Consider the following 15,539-nt stretch of genomic DNA (forward strand, 5'->3'; position numbering starts at 1 on the left):
CTACGTTCACACTAGCCTTGTGTGCAGGCGGCAAAGAGGTGTTTGGGAAGCATTTTTACCGCTTCCCAAACGCCTCTGCCAATTCTGCACATTACAGCACATGGTGCTGTTCTAACGGGAGCGTTTGCGTCGCGGCAAAACGGACGCCTCTGGTCGAGTCAGGAGGCTCCTATTCTCGTCTATGGTGCCGCTCCACAAACGCCCGGCCGGCGTTTGCGGTGCGGTTGCGACGCAGTTGCGGAGCGGTAACACCACTAAACTGTATTATAGGCGTTTGTGGGGCGTTAACGCTCGGCAAACGCCTAGCAACCGCCACTAAACCGCGCATGCGGCGTTTGCCGAGCGTTAAAAAACGCTCCGCAAACACCGGACCAACGCTTGCCAAACGCTATAGGGGCGTTTGGCAAGCCTTGGTAAAACAGCCAAGTGTGAACGAGCCCTATATGATGCACCCAAATATGCACATACTAATACGTTATACAGTAGTGCTTCACAAGATTAGTAAGGCCTGTTCATACCTATGCAGTTTGCTTTTGATCCATTTTATAAATGCTTTTTGCATTGTGCTCTGCGTTTTTGTCAGGTTTTGCTTTTTGTCAATTTGTTAAATTGGAAAAACACATGATTACAAAAAAACCCCAAAAAACCCACACGTACATGCGTTTCAGTAGCTTCTCCATTGAACTCTAGTGTAGCAAGAACGATACTTTTCGCATTTAAAAAAGTCCCTGACCATTTCCAAGAACACAACAGCCCAAAAAAGCTTAGATGTGAACATGTCCCATAGGAAACCCTGTTAAATGAACTGTGGCGCATTTCCACAAAAGCACTAAAAAAAAAAAAAAAAAAAAAAAAAACCCATACGCATTGGTGTGAACCAGGCCTTAGGTTCAGTTTATTTTCTACCCCTAACGTTTATTAGGTGTTCTTGCATGGCAATACCACTTAATGTTATCTCACATATATTATAGCCAAATTTACCACCCTAACTCCTCCCACAGTTTTTACACTACATAGACAGTAATATACCGAAATGTGCGGATTGTTCCCGATTGGTGTGCTATTACTTTGTGGAACGTTTTACCAAATGGTTCACGAAATATCGGTGTTTTTGTGGTGAAATTGGTCCCATAGGAATGAATGGCAGTATGTTCAAAACTAGAGTGGGAGCTGAAAAATCAGGACGATTTCTAAACTGCCATCACTCCCTCATTTTCAAGCCCACCTACACAAATCTCATATCAAAACGTTCAGCTATCCCTGCTGCCACTAAAAATGTCATAAAAGCCATAGTCCTGATAGTTTTCACAATATGACCATTTGTTTGCAACTCACGCCGCCCATTGCCATTCATTGAAACTGTACTCTAGCCACCTCAAATTTGAAGGGCAATTTCTTAACTGCGACCGTGCCTTCATTTTTAATATTTGATACATACCATGCATCAAAATGTAGGTCTGGGTCTTGTGATTCTCACAATATAAAGCGCTTTGCTGTAGGATTTATAGTCTTTAAAACTATAAATAATTAAAAGTAGAAATGCATTTCTCACTGTATCAAGTTACTCTGCCCAGTCCAACCTTTTCACAGTTACTCCAGCCACTCCAACCACACAACAGTTACTCAAGCCACTCCACCCAGTTACTCCGCCCACTCCAGTTGTAGACTACTGGTGGAGGCAAGAACACTTCTACAATTTCTGGGGAAATTGTGTGCTTTTCTAGTTCTGACTATTCCCTTTTTCTTAAACAGAATAGGCTTGCCTATTTTCAGGTCGCTCCAGTCAGATGATCTGGCTCCCTTGTCAGCAAGGGAGCTGAGGGACCTCCAACAACAGATGGCCTGACATCACCACTGCCAGGCATTAACAGCCATTGTTGAGCACACTCTCCTCTTCCTTGCAGCTGATGCTGCCTAGCACATGGGAGATCACGTGACCAGAGCGACCTGAGATAAGTACACAGATCTTTTACACAGAAGAGCCTTATTGCAAGCTGAAATCCAGCATACATTTGGAAGTTGGAAACGTGTGCAGACAGCTTACTGAGCTACAGGTCAAAGATGTACAAGATAGTTTCAGGTGATGGCCACTTCCATCTATGTGAAAAAAGAATTTCTGCACCATTGTAATCTTTGTAGAACTTCATGTGTTACTTGTTTGAACTATGGCTAGGCAATTTATCATCATTTTGTAGCACTTCAATATTGTATACTATCTTTTCAAAGAAGAAACATTTCAAGAACTTTATTGGCATCCCAGTCTTAGTCCGGAGGGTTTCACTGAGTTGGCCCATCCTTTGCACCTATAACAGCTTCAACTCTTCTGGGAAGGCTGTCCACAAGGTTTAGGAGTGTGTCTATGGGAATGTTTGACCATTCTTCCAGCAGCACATTTGTGAGGTCAGGCACTGATGTCAGATGAGAAGGCCTGGTTCACAGTCTCCGCTCTAATTCATCCCAAAGATGTTCCATCGGGTTGAGGTCAGGACCCTATGCAGGCCAGTTAAGTGCCTCCACCCCAAACTTGTTCATCCATGTCTTTATGGATCTTGCTTTGTGCACTGCTGCGCAGTCATGTTGGAACAAAAAAAGGTCCCCAAACTGTTCCCACAAAGTTGGAAGCATAAAATTGTCCAAGATGTCTCGGCATGGGATGGTTATGATTAAGCGTGAGATCTTGTGAAACGCGTTAACAGGTCCTGTATTCATATCCTGGTGTTTTGTGTGTCCTATGGATCAATAAATACACACTATATTCATCTATCCTCAGTTGACCCTTCTTCCTATTGTATCATATGTGGATGCCTTAAGAGTTCCCTTCACTGGAACTAAGTGGCCAAGCCCAACCCCAGAAAAAACAACCCCACATCATAACCCCCCTCCACCAAACTTTAGTCCTGGCACAATGCAGTCAGGAAAGTACTGTTCTCCTGGCAACCGAAAATCCCAGACCCGTCCATCGGAAGGCCAGATAGAGAAGCACGATTAGTCACTGCAGAGAACACGTCTCCACTGCTCTAGAGTCCAGTGGCGGCATACTTCACACCACTGCATCCGACGCTTTGCATTGTACTTGGTGATGTAAGGCTTGGATGCCACTGCTCTGCCATGGAAACCCATTCCATGAAGTCATCTACACACTGTTGTGCTAATCTGAAGGCAGCACGAAGTTTGGAGGTCTTTAGCTAATAACTCGACAGTTGACGACTTCTGTGCACTTCATTTTACGTGGCTGAGTTGATGTTGTGCCCAGTTGCCTACACTGTGTTATAATACCACTAACAGTTGGCCATGGAATATTTAGTAGCAAGGAAATTTCACGGATGAACTTATTGCACAGGTGGCAACCTATCACAGTACCACACTTCAATTCATTGAGCTCCTGAGAGTGACCCATTCTTTCACAAATGTTTGTAGAAGCAGTCTGCAGGCCTAGGTGCTTGGTATTATACACGTGTGGCCATGGAAGCGATTGAAACACCTGAATCCAATGGTTTGGAGGAGTGTCCTGATAAGTTTGGCAGTATTTCTATCAGGTGCACAATGCTTTCCACAGCAGATTCTACAATCTTCTCATCTCTCGATTGCAGCTAGGGCAAAAGTAGAGGGCCAACAAGTTTTGCACTGCATTGTGAGCATGCAAAATTAGCAATGTCTTAGGACCTCATTAATGTTTTGGTTAAAGTAATCTTGCAAAACACCATTTTCACCAGTCATGATGAAATTCCCAAGATCCTTAACCATTTCCATACCGGGCACTTTTCCCCTACCTGCCCAGGCTTTTCAGGTTTCAGCGCTCTCACACTTTGAATGACAATTGCACGGTCATACAACATTGTACCCAAACAAAAATTTTAGCATTTTCTTCACACAACTAGAGCTTTCTTTTGGTGGTATTTAATGACCGCCGGGGTTTTTATTTTTTGCTAACAAAAAAAAAAAAAAAAAAAAAAAAAGATCGAAAATTTTGAAAAAAAAAAAAAACGTTTCTTTACGTTATAAAAGTTTGCAAATAAATAAATTGTTCTTCATAAATTTAGGCCAAGATGTATTCTGCTACGTCTTTGGTGAAAATAACCCAAATTAGGATGTATTTTTTTAGTTTGTAGGAAAGTTATAGAGTTCACAAACTATGGTATAGATCTGAATATTGATCAATCCTGAAGTACTGACAGCCAATCTAATTTCTTGAGGTCCAAGAATGACAGAACAGTACAGATATCCCCCAAATGACCCCTTTTTGCAAAGTAGACAGTCCGACGTATTTCGTAAGAGGCATGGCGAGTATTTTGAAGTCATATTTTTGTCAATTTTTCAGGAAAATGAAAAAATTAAAAAAAGTCACTTTTTTTACATACTGTCACCAGTGCAGTACAGCGTCATCATAACTGGCATGGCGGTGATCAGGGATACTGACTGGTGACAGTATGAAAAAAAAATATTTTTAAATTTTGTTTATTATTTTTAATTACTTCTACGACATTTTTTTCATATTTCACTATGTCCAAAGTAGTACAATGTTACCATAGTAACATTGTACTACTTCTGGGAAGTGATCAGTTATTTGTTTCCCCCCCCCCCCACAAAATTTGCTTATAGCAAAGAATTACTTGCTATAAGCAAGCATTTACCTGAATGACAGATTCATTCAGGTTTTTTTTTTTTTTTTTTGCTTAGCTGTGATTTGGCCTTAGCTAATCACATGACATGTGCATGTGATCACTGTGACCATTCACAGCTAGACACTAGTATACAATGGATGGTATAAATGAAGCCATCCATTGTATACAACTGTCATGTGACCTGCTGTGATTGGTCACAGCAGGTCACATGGTACCGGCAACGGGGGCCAGTACTCAGATCTGTCATCGGCCGTGTCCGAGGTACACGGCCGGTGACAGATCGTGCCGCTGCGCGACTCTGCAAGCGCGAAAACTGCGCATGTGCGGGAGGGCGCCATATGTCGCCCACCCGGAAATCTATAGCCTTTTCCCGGCCGCCAAATGGCTATTGGTTAAACATTGATTAAAATGCAATCTTACAGCCAAGTTTATAGGACCTATAACACTTGCTACTTAAATCTCCAACTGCCACACTTTTTTGCCAAGCCTCATTTACCATGAGGACTAAGGTTCTTCCAAGAGGAAGTTGGCAAAGACTCCCAAGTACAGCAAGTCCAAATAACTACCAATTGTTTTACATGCAACAAAAGACGGATTGGATACAAAACCTGTGGAGGTAAACAAACAAGCTAAACATTTAACACATTCAACATCATGTCAACTTTTTTACAGTAGCTTAGGCTGCTAGTCCACTCAGTAAAAAAGGAAGGGTCTCAAACCAGACCATATCCTGAGCCTCATGCACACAGAAGCACTGCAATTTCAGTGCTAGCTTCCTAAAGCTCTATAAAGTAATTTTTCACTGAATCTGTCAATGAGAGATGTAACCAGGTTTTCACTTTTCAATCTTACAAAAAAAAAAAAAAAACGTAAATAACCAAATCATTCTTGTAGTTTTGGATAGGGTGGGGTAGGGCTATAATCCCTGCCAGGTTTTACTACTATTCAAAGCTCCGTTTGAGACATTTCCCCCCCCACTTCCTGTCCTAGGACAACCATTTTGCCAGGGTGGAAGGAGGAAGATGTCCAACAGACCGCTTTTAAAAAAAAGCATTTTCACTTCAAAGCAGCAGAAGACTAGATTCCTGCTTTTATGTTCATACAGTCCACCAAGAGCAAACATCCACGAGTCAAAGTTTATGATAAAATTGGCTTAGCACCATTTTAGAGGGCCCAAACAGACACCCCTTCATTAGGGCATAAGAATTGCAACTTAGAATGTTTGTGCGTAAAAGAAGTATGGGGCTGGACAACACACACACACACACACTCTAAAAGGGTCTATAATTTTTATCATAGGAATATTTTAAAAATGATAGAATATCAAGAAAAAAAACCCACACTATACAAATTGACTTGCAGTTCAGTGAGTAAAATAAGTATTTGATTCCCAAGCAAAACATGACTTGGTGGAGAAACCCTTGTTGGCAAGTACAGAGGTAAGACATTTCTTGTAGTTGGTTACCAGGTTTGCACACATCTCAGGAACGATTTTGGTCCACTCTTCTTTACAGATCTTCTCTAAAATCTTTAAGGTTTCTTGGCAACTCGAAGTTTCAGCTCCCTTCATATGTTTTCTATAGGACTACAGGCTAGGCCACTCCAATATACTTCTTGAGCCACTCCTTTGTTTCCTTGGTGGTATGTTTAGAGTCACTGTCATGTTGGAAGACCCATCCATGCCCCATCTTCAGTGTTCAGGCTGATGGAAGTTCTCATCCAAGATTTTACAACACATGGCCCCTGTCCATTGGCCCCTCAATGCAGCAAAAAAAAAAAAATCAGCCAAAGCATAATGTTTCCACTTTTGTGCTCAACTAGAGGGATGGTGTTCTTGGGGTCATAGCATTTTTCTTCCTCCAAACACAGCAAGTCGAGTTAATGACAGAGTTCAATTTTGGTCTTATCTGACCACAGCACTTTTTCCCCAATTCTTCTCTAAATCATTCACAATTCATTTACAGTTGCAAGAAAAAATATGTGAGCCCCTTGGGATTACGTGGATTTTTGCATGAATTGGGCATAAAATGAGCTCTGAACATCATCTAAGTCACAATAGAAGAAGTCTGCTGAACATCATGCAAGTCAACAATTCTTGATCGTAGGTCTTCTGAGAGCTCTTGTCTGCAAGGCATGGTTCACATCGGACAGTGCTTCTTGAAACCAGTAAACCCAAAACAGGTGTGTGTTTTTTAAGGGCAGGACAGCTGTCAGCAACACATCCAATATCATCACACTGATTGGAGTCAAGGTTGGCTCACTCCTGGCTCCAATTAGCTCTGGGAGAAGTCATTAAGCTAGGGCCTCACATACTTTTTCCTCCCTGCACTGTGAATGTTTACATGTTATGTGCAATTAAACCATGGCAACATCTAATGTTTGTGTAGTATTATGTTCAGCAGACTGTGTTCTTCTATTGTTGTGACTTAGATGACGTTCAGAGCACATTTTATGCCCAATTCATGCAAAACTCCACGTAATCCCAAGGGGTTCACATACTTTTTCTTGCAACTGTAGATGAATGTGGGGTCTTATTGACCCCATATCTCTCCATAAACAGGACCTAATTATTTCAATCACAAGGGATGCATACATTTCTTGTGATAAGAATAAAAGTGATTACATTTTTTTTTTTTTTTTTTTTAAGGGACAGTGCAAAAAGGAAAGAAAAAAAAACACCACATGAAAATTTTTAAAGTGCTTCCGTCCCCCCCATGCTCGCACGTATTGGTGAACGCATACGTAGGCCATGCCTACATATGTAAACAGTGTTCAAACCACACACGTGAAGTATCACCAAGAACATCAGAGCAAGAGCAATAATTCTCGAACTATACCTCCTCTAACTTTACAATGCTAACCTGTAGAAATTTTTTAAAGCATCACCCATGGAGATATTTAAGTACCACAATTTCACGCCATTCCACAAGCGTGCACAATTTTAAAGCGCGATATGTTGGGTATCTATTTACTCGCCATAACATCCCCTTTCATATTTTACAAAAAAAAAAAAAAAAAAAAAAGCGTATATTTTTTTTTTAATCAGTATTTTTTATAAAAAAAAAATATTCATTTTTAAAAACTGCGCATTTGGTTTCAGTTAAGTGCATTTTCAATTTTTGTTTTCAGCACCAGAATTTTCATTTCGGTGCACCACTATTATAAACCCATAATTTCCTTCATGTCATGCATACCTGCTCTGTGCAATGGTTTTACAGAGAGAAACCCCATTTTTCCTTTCTACAGCCCTTCACTGTCACTGCTGGCTCCGCCCCCCCCTACCAAGTGCCCACCAGAACAAGCTGCTTGCTATGGGGGCACTTTAGCGGGCTCCCTCCTGAGCCACACAATGTGTCCATTAACACAGAAACCAGGTTGGCCCTGCCAGACTGAATCAAACATTTATTTTACCTTAATGCACAGAATACATTAAGATAAAAACCATCAGCTTGTAGAACAACTTTAAGGTAAAAACAAAACAAAAAAAAAAAAAAAAAAAACCTTGTTCTGTTTTTGCCTGTCCTTTATCAATCCAGTGTTGTCACTGGCTGCAGCTCTGTTCTCCCCTCTTCCTGGCCTCACAGGCTTTGATGACAGCAGCAGGAGCCATTGGCCAATGAGCAGGAGGTGTGGCCAAGGTCCACTGTTTGTACATGCACTACATAGCCTGGCTTGGAAGATAGCCCACAAGTCAGACAACATAGCAAGATGCTTGCTATGGGGCAGACAAAGGAGGAGCCAAGATCACCAGTGGGGGACCCAAGACTTACAATCCCTTTAGCTCCACAAACAGGCAAGTATCTCGACACATTTTATTCTTATATAAAATTGTCCAGCAGCCCAGTTTGGGAGCACACCCACGGAGAGAGCAGAGCAAATATGAACATGTTATTGACTGGGCTAGGGGTTATGCTTACAGATGTAATACAACAACATGCATATTCTATTGTATTGAATTAAGAGGTAAAGCAATTCCATTTATTTCTGACAAGAGGTGTGGCAGTGTGCTTTACAACAATGGGATATACCAGGATTAAACAAATCACCTGCGGTACTGAAGCAAAAGAAGCCCTGGTATCAGGTACCAAACCTGTTTAATTGCTTTCCTTACAGCTGCTGATATAAAAATATTAGAACATGTTCCTCTTCATATATTCTAAGCAAACATATCATGCTACACCTCAAAGCTACCTGAAGCAATCTTGGGTATATTCCTGCACTGTTGAGTTACAGATTTATGGTCATTTCCATGCACATTCACAGCCAAATTCCCTCACTGGAGACACACCTTTGGTGACCTTAGCAGTGGTTGTATGGTAGTGCAATGCTTTTACATTGCAATAGGTCTTCCATATGAAGGTCATAACTTGGCTTAGAATATTGTGACTGTAAACAAGTTCATATGAGATGACAATTTCTACTGATGGAAAAAATGAATGGCATGATAACTATCAGGGGAAGGCCATCTGCCACTTATAGGCACATGCCTTCTGTGCCTAAAAGTCTGTCCTCTAGTACAGGAAGGAGTTCCAAGGGCATTTACTTCCCCCACCCCTCCAAATCCTCCTCCTTCAAGCTGTTGGCAAGTGTGACACACACACACACACACACACGTCTACAGTGCCCCTTTCTCTCCTCCCCCCTATCAGAGTACCTGTCCATATTGCCATCCTTCCAGCTTCTTCCAGGGCCCACATTCCTGGCTTCTTTAGCGGTCATTTCGCCAGCTTTCTCAGGTGTCAGACTAAAGCTTACTGATTGATTCAGTGATGAGAATGTTTGCAGGCTACATGAGGTAGGCAGCAATGTGTTCCACACAATTCCATTCATAAATGAAGCAGAAGTGGAAACAAGCAAGACAAACTGCTTTCCATGCAACATTTTGTGATGCAGTACACTGCAATGCAACCAGATGTGGAGAATAAAGATGAATGAAATGTCACTGACATTTCAATAAAGCTGAAAATAGGTAAACACTTCAGGTGTTTTATTCAATGCCACTGTTCCCTTTACAGTGCATGCCAGCAGCCACAGTACAACATAGCAGCTAGTGTTGAATAAGCCCACAACTAAGTATATCTGGATCTATTGTATGTAATGTCAAATGAGTCCAAATATTAGTGGGACTTCTCTAAATTAACATTTGGCAAAGTAAGAGGATTCCCCATAGTCTAGTGATTTTAAAATTACTGACCACAACTTATTTGGTTACTTTTGTGGAGTAGTGAACAATACGTCCTCATGCATACTGGACGTTTTTACAGCTGCAGTTTTTGGCTTCTGGCATTTTTTTCTACATCCAGTAAACTACTCAGCATATTATCCTATGTGTTCATGCACACATAGGCTTTAATCAGTGGGTTTCAAAAGGAGTTTTTTTTAGCTGTAAAAATGCTGATAAAAGCCCAAAAAAAAAAAAAAAATGCGTCTGTCTAGCGTTTGAGCATGAAGATTTTGAGAGTGTACCTGCTAAAAAAAACGGCAAACGCTGAAAAACACACCAAAAAAAAAAAAAAAAAAAAACGAAAAAAGCTAATGCAAAAAAACTCACATTTTATTGCAGCATTCTACAGCTAACGCTACTGGCATTTTTAGAACGTCCAGTGTGCATGAGGCCTTAGTCCTCATGCACACTGGACGTTTTTACAGCTGCTGTTTTTCGCTTCTAGTGTTTTTTTCTTGCAGCCAGTAAACTCCCCAGCACGTTATCCTATGTGTTCATGCACACAGGCTTTTATCAGCTTTTGGCAGAAGCATTTTCTGGCTGGGGAAAAAAAAAAAAAAGCAAAATTAGTGGGTTTCAAGAAGAGTTTTGTAGCTTTAAAAATGCTCTAACGCTTGTTTTTGGTGTGACAGTGGATAGCTGCCTTTAGTTGTTACAGTCGGAGTTACATTAATGTTATTGTAACTTATGTGCCATTGATAGCCCCTGCGTAGGCGTACCTTTTGCCCTATTGGCGTTAGAGCACTGTTTTTTCTATTTTGCATTTTTTATCTGTGCAATTGATAGCCCCTGCGTGGACGTGTTTTGTTGCCTCTGTTTTATACGATTTAAAATAAAAAACATTGAAATACAAAAAAAAAAAATGCTCTAACGCTGATAAAATTTGAAAAACACAGCTATCTGGCATTTACTAGCGTTTTTGAGCGAGTATAATTTTGCTAAAAACAAATGCTGAAAAACGCAAAAACATTTAATTGCAGCACTGTACAGCTAACGCTACTGGCGGTTTTAGAATGTCCAGTGTGCATGAGGCCTTATAAAGAATTAATAAATTGGGTGAACCTAATGACTTATGTGAAAAGACTTATAGACTCCTAAGAATTCCTATTCCAGAAAGATTTCAGGACAGAGAACACAGGCAGCCCAATCCTTAACTCTGAATTCCAGGAATCACATGAAGGTCACATGGAGCTGAACGTGCATTGTACATCGCTTTGGAGGCTTTCACTATAAAGGCTAAGCCGATTAAATAAAAGATGTATATTAGAATGTCTAACAGAACCACATGAACACACATTCCTTCCCACTAATTCTCTAGAAATATAGCACAGCTCGTCTGAGGGTAGAACAGAAATGACAAGTTAGCCAACCTCACTTTAGAAATACTCAGTGACACATGCTTCCGACTAACTACCATGTGCTCAGCATGCCCAGCCTTGGAGCCCTTTATACGTCTGGGTGACCTGATACACCTTGACAGTGACCTACACACAGCAAGCCTAAGGACATCAGACAGCAGCACCAATCACAGCCTTAAGGACTTCAAACAGCAGCACCAATCAGCAAGCACACACTGTATGAACTTCTAGCAGTGTTCCCTTATGTAGCGTAATTACTGCAAAGAAGCAAATCGGATGCCCATTTCTTTAAAAAAAACAAACAAACTATTTCTTCTCTTAGCTATGGTAGGTTTTAGCAAACCATCACATGGGGAAAAAAAAAAAAAAAAAAAAAAAGTAATGGTGGCTATACACATCAATCTCATTGCACAATTCATCAAAGAATTGCACACAATTAAATCTATGGATTAGCAAAAAGACATAACTGTGCAAAACTGAATTCACTTGTAAATAATCTGGACGAAAAATCTGATTACTACAAACCTACTCACTGCCGGTTTTAAACCTGAAGATGCCACAGCATGCTGCAATTCACTGGAATGGGTCAGGTTCTGCAGAATTACTGCCCACCAAATGTGGCATGATTTCCAGCACAACTATACATAACATTCTGTTTATGATCAAAAAAAGGGACATGCTGCATTGTTGTAATGCTATAAAACACATTGCAAAAGTAAAATTGTCTATAAAGCACACGGGGGGGGGGGAAAAAAAAAAAAAAAAAAAAAAAAAAAAAAAGGGAGGACTGCCATGCACAATACTTTGCACACCAGCAGGCATGCACACCTGAATGCACACACACCAATGCGATTTGAGCCCTTAGGCAGTATGTAGAGGCATGCCATTAAAGGGTCATCAATGCAAAAGAAAGACAATCAAGATGCCAACTTCTTCTATGGTCCTTTTGGTGAGGGTACGTTATTAACCGATAAAGCGCGCACACACACAAAAATAAAATATATTAAAAAAATACAATTATATATCTAAAAAAAAAGTAATATATATATAATTATTAAAAAAATGTTAAGCAGAGTGTAGAATCAATGTTATTACAAAGGAAAGGATAATCAATGTTATTACAGAAAGTTAATCAATAACCAATGATTTCTTCTAGAAGACCGTAAGTTATTAACCAATGATGAGAAGGAATAAATGTGAGGTGGAATGTAGAATCAATGTAATTACAGAAAGTTAATCAATAACCACTGATTTTTTCTTGAAGACAGCAAGTTATTAGCCAATGATGAGAAGGAATAAATGTGAGGTGGAATGTAGAATCAATGTAATCAATGTTATTACAGAAAGTTAACCACTGATTTCTTCTTGAAGACAGTAAGTTATTAGCCAATGATGAGAAGGAATAAATGTGAGGTGGCCTGTAGGGTCATTAAGGCAATAGACTATAAAGATGCCCATTTTTGTAGTGTCCTCCTTATAGTAACAGCAAGAAGTGAGTAGCCAATGATAAGAAGGAATAAATGTGAGGTGGAAGCACACTGTAGAAGCCACATGTTACACGGGCCCCGGCACACACACAGGTGAGGGATAGGCAATGTCTGACCTGTCAGTGTCCCGGCTGTAGGAAGCTCAAGGTCAAAGTACGCCAGCACTCTGGAGAAGCCTACCAGACACAACAAAGCGGGAGCACAACTGAGGGTGACCGGGCTCCCCAGGCTCTGACACACACATATATAGCAGAGCCGGACAGGAAGCGACATGTGCGTGACAGTAAATGAATGAATGGAGCGAGCAGAACGTCCGGCCAACACTAGAGCAGACAGCTATCACACACACACTAGGCTAGGGAGGGGGAGGCCATATGGCAGAAACGTGCTTTCACTCACCTCGGCTATTCTGTCCCCGGCTCTATAGTGTGCTCACAGTTATACCGCCCCTCATCACGTCCACACCGTCCACGCCCCTAGCTGCGTGCGCACTCCACAGCCCTGACACATGATGCCGCTCTTTTTTCTACAATCATTTTTTTTCCAAAGCTCAGAAGCGGACATTTGCTAACGTCAGGGCTGAACTCCGTCTTATTATTAAAGGGGAACTTCACCCCATTATTTGTGTTCACCTTATCTGCTGGCTTACTTTCAATGAAGACTTCTGTTTAGGTTTGACCACTTCCCCCCCCCCAGAGAATTTCCCCTCCCTCCTGACCAGGCCATCGTTTGTTATACGGCGCTGCGTTACTTTGACAATTGCGCAGTCATGCAATGTTGTACATAAATGAAATTTACTTCCTTTTTTCTCACAAATAGAGCTTTCTTTCGGTGGTATTTGATCACCTCTGTGTTTTTTTTTATTTTTTGTGCTATAAACAAAAAAAGACATGATTTTGGAAAAAAAATATTTTTTACTTTTTGCTATAAAACATATCTAGTAAAAAAAATATTGTGCATACATTTAGGCCAAAATGTATTCTGCTTCATGTCTTTGCTAAAAAAAAATAAATCCAAATACGTGTAAATTAATTGGTTTACGTGAAAGTGTTGCTAAACCCACAACAGTAAAATCAGTCTGTATATGCAGTAAAGCATGCTGGTTATACTCACTGTGGAACCTAAGGGGTTAATCCTCTGCATTGTGTGAAAAGGCTGTTTGATCCTGTCTTCTCTGCCTCTCTTTTTGTTCAAATGTCCACACTGATAAGACTGACGCCTTAGCCCTTCTGCACATGCTCAGTTTAGTGTGTATTGCTAGAGAGGTTTTCTTTTTCTTGGGAAAGTGCATGTGATCAGCACAGGGCCAATCAGAACTGTCCGGACAGAATACGGGTTTTGCATCCTCCTAGAGCAGAAAGAAAACTCCTACAAGCTTTAGGCTTCATGTACACGAACATCTGCTAAACTCAAGTTCAGGAACTCTTGGCATTTTTTTGCCAAAGATCCTAAACTCAACTTCATGAAAGCCTATGTGTCCATGTGTTTTTTGTTTTTGATGCATTTTTTTCTTTATTTTTTCTTTTTTGTTGCTAGCCAGATTTAAAACACCAAACGCATAAAAAACACAGCAAAAATGCAATACATGCTCTTCTGCAGCATTTCCATTGATATCTATATAAAAATAATGCAACTTTTTGCATTCAAAAAAGTCCCTGACCCTTTCCACAAAACGCACCAGGTGAAAACGCACAGGTGTGAACATGTCCCATAGGAAATCATGTTAAATGGACATACTGCGCAAAACGCTGCAGAAAACACTTAGGTATGAACCTAGGGTAATGCTCCATTCACACCTATGCAGTTTGCTTTTTGTCCGTTTTGCAGTGCTTTTCACAGTTTGTTTTGCGTTTTTCTACATGCGTTTTTGACGCGTTTTGTTCAGCTCCACTTGTTTGCTTCCTACCCCCTACATTACCATATATGGCACCTTTTGGGGGGGAGTAAATACCTGTTTTGGACAGGTACCCGCTCCCACTTCCGGTTCAGTTAGCCATGGGCCCCCTCCTTCCTCCCGCAGTCTCCTGGGAACCTTCACAAGTCCCAGAAGACTGCTGGACAAATCAGAATACGCAGCACGACTTGACCATGCACAGTGGGCACCTAGCTGTGAAGCCGCAAGTTATCACAGCCTGGTGCCCACAGTTGTGATGTCAGTGCCGTGGAGAGAAGAAGGAGAGACGGGACAGTGCGAGTGAGCACATCGCTGGACCCTGTGACAGGTGAGTGTGTGTTTATTAAAAATCAGCAGATACAGTTTTTGTAGCTGCTGACTTTTAATACACACAATACTGACTGGAACTCCACTTTAAAGTGGAATTTTTTTTGTTGCTGGGCAGAATAAAATTGTGCCAAAAATGCACTACCATGCAGCTTCTCCATTGAACTCTATTGTAGCAAAAACGCTTTTTGCTTTTAAAAAAGTCCCTGACCCTTTCCAAAAATGGAGCAGCTCAAAGAAGCATAGGTGTGAACATGTTTCATAGGAAACCATGTTAAATGGACTGTAGTGTGTTTCTGCAAAAAGCACTAAAAAACGCAGTGGTGTGTACTAATGACACTGGGCGGGAAGGGGTTAACATCTGGGGTGAACAAAGGGTTAACTGTGTGTTAGGGAGTGTTTTTATTGTGTACTGTTTAATGTGCTGTTTCACTAAGGAGATCTGCTGCTTTCTATCTCTTTTCTGTGCAGAGAAATACAAAGCAGCATATCCATGCTGACAGGAGAGAGACCTGTGTTGTTTACACACAGATCTCTACCATTCCAGCTTTGCTAACGATCACTGAGCCCCGGACTGGAATTGCTGGCCAGGACCCGGTGATTGACATCCTCAAGAGCCAATAGCAG

The 15,539-nt window shown here is 41.0% G+C and overlaps 1 protein-coding gene across 3 annotated transcripts in view; it reads right to left on the reverse strand.

Annotated features, from left to right (window-relative positions):
- Positions 1-13,172, reverse strand: part of TFRC (transferrin receptor) — a 77,426-nt gene extending 64,254 nt beyond the window's left edge. The window contains exon 1 of one of the 3 annotated variants that reach the window (XM_089680119.1): positions 13,091-13,172. Coding sequence is in view for 1 of the 3 variants with exons in the window: in XM_089680118.1 (XP_089536244.1) it covers positions 9,277-9,452 (176 nt within the window). In the remaining 2 variants the exon portion in view is untranslated. Of the gene's footprint in view, positions 1-9,276; positions 9,462-12,807; positions 13,018-13,090 lie in introns of those variants that run through there. The other 2 variants (XM_089680120.1, XM_089680118.1) reach the window with 2 other exon arrangements.
- Between the last annotated feature and the right edge of the window lie 2,367 nt (positions 13,173-15,539).

The sequence above is a fragment of the Staurois parvus genome, unplaced genomic scaffold (genome assembly GCF_062004578.1).
Source record: "Staurois parvus isolate SC_StPar_1 unplaced genomic scaffold, SC_StPar_1.0 ptg000235l, whole genome shotgun sequence".
Lineage (NCBI taxonomy): Eukaryota > Metazoa > Chordata > Amphibia > Anura > Ranidae > Staurois > Staurois parvus.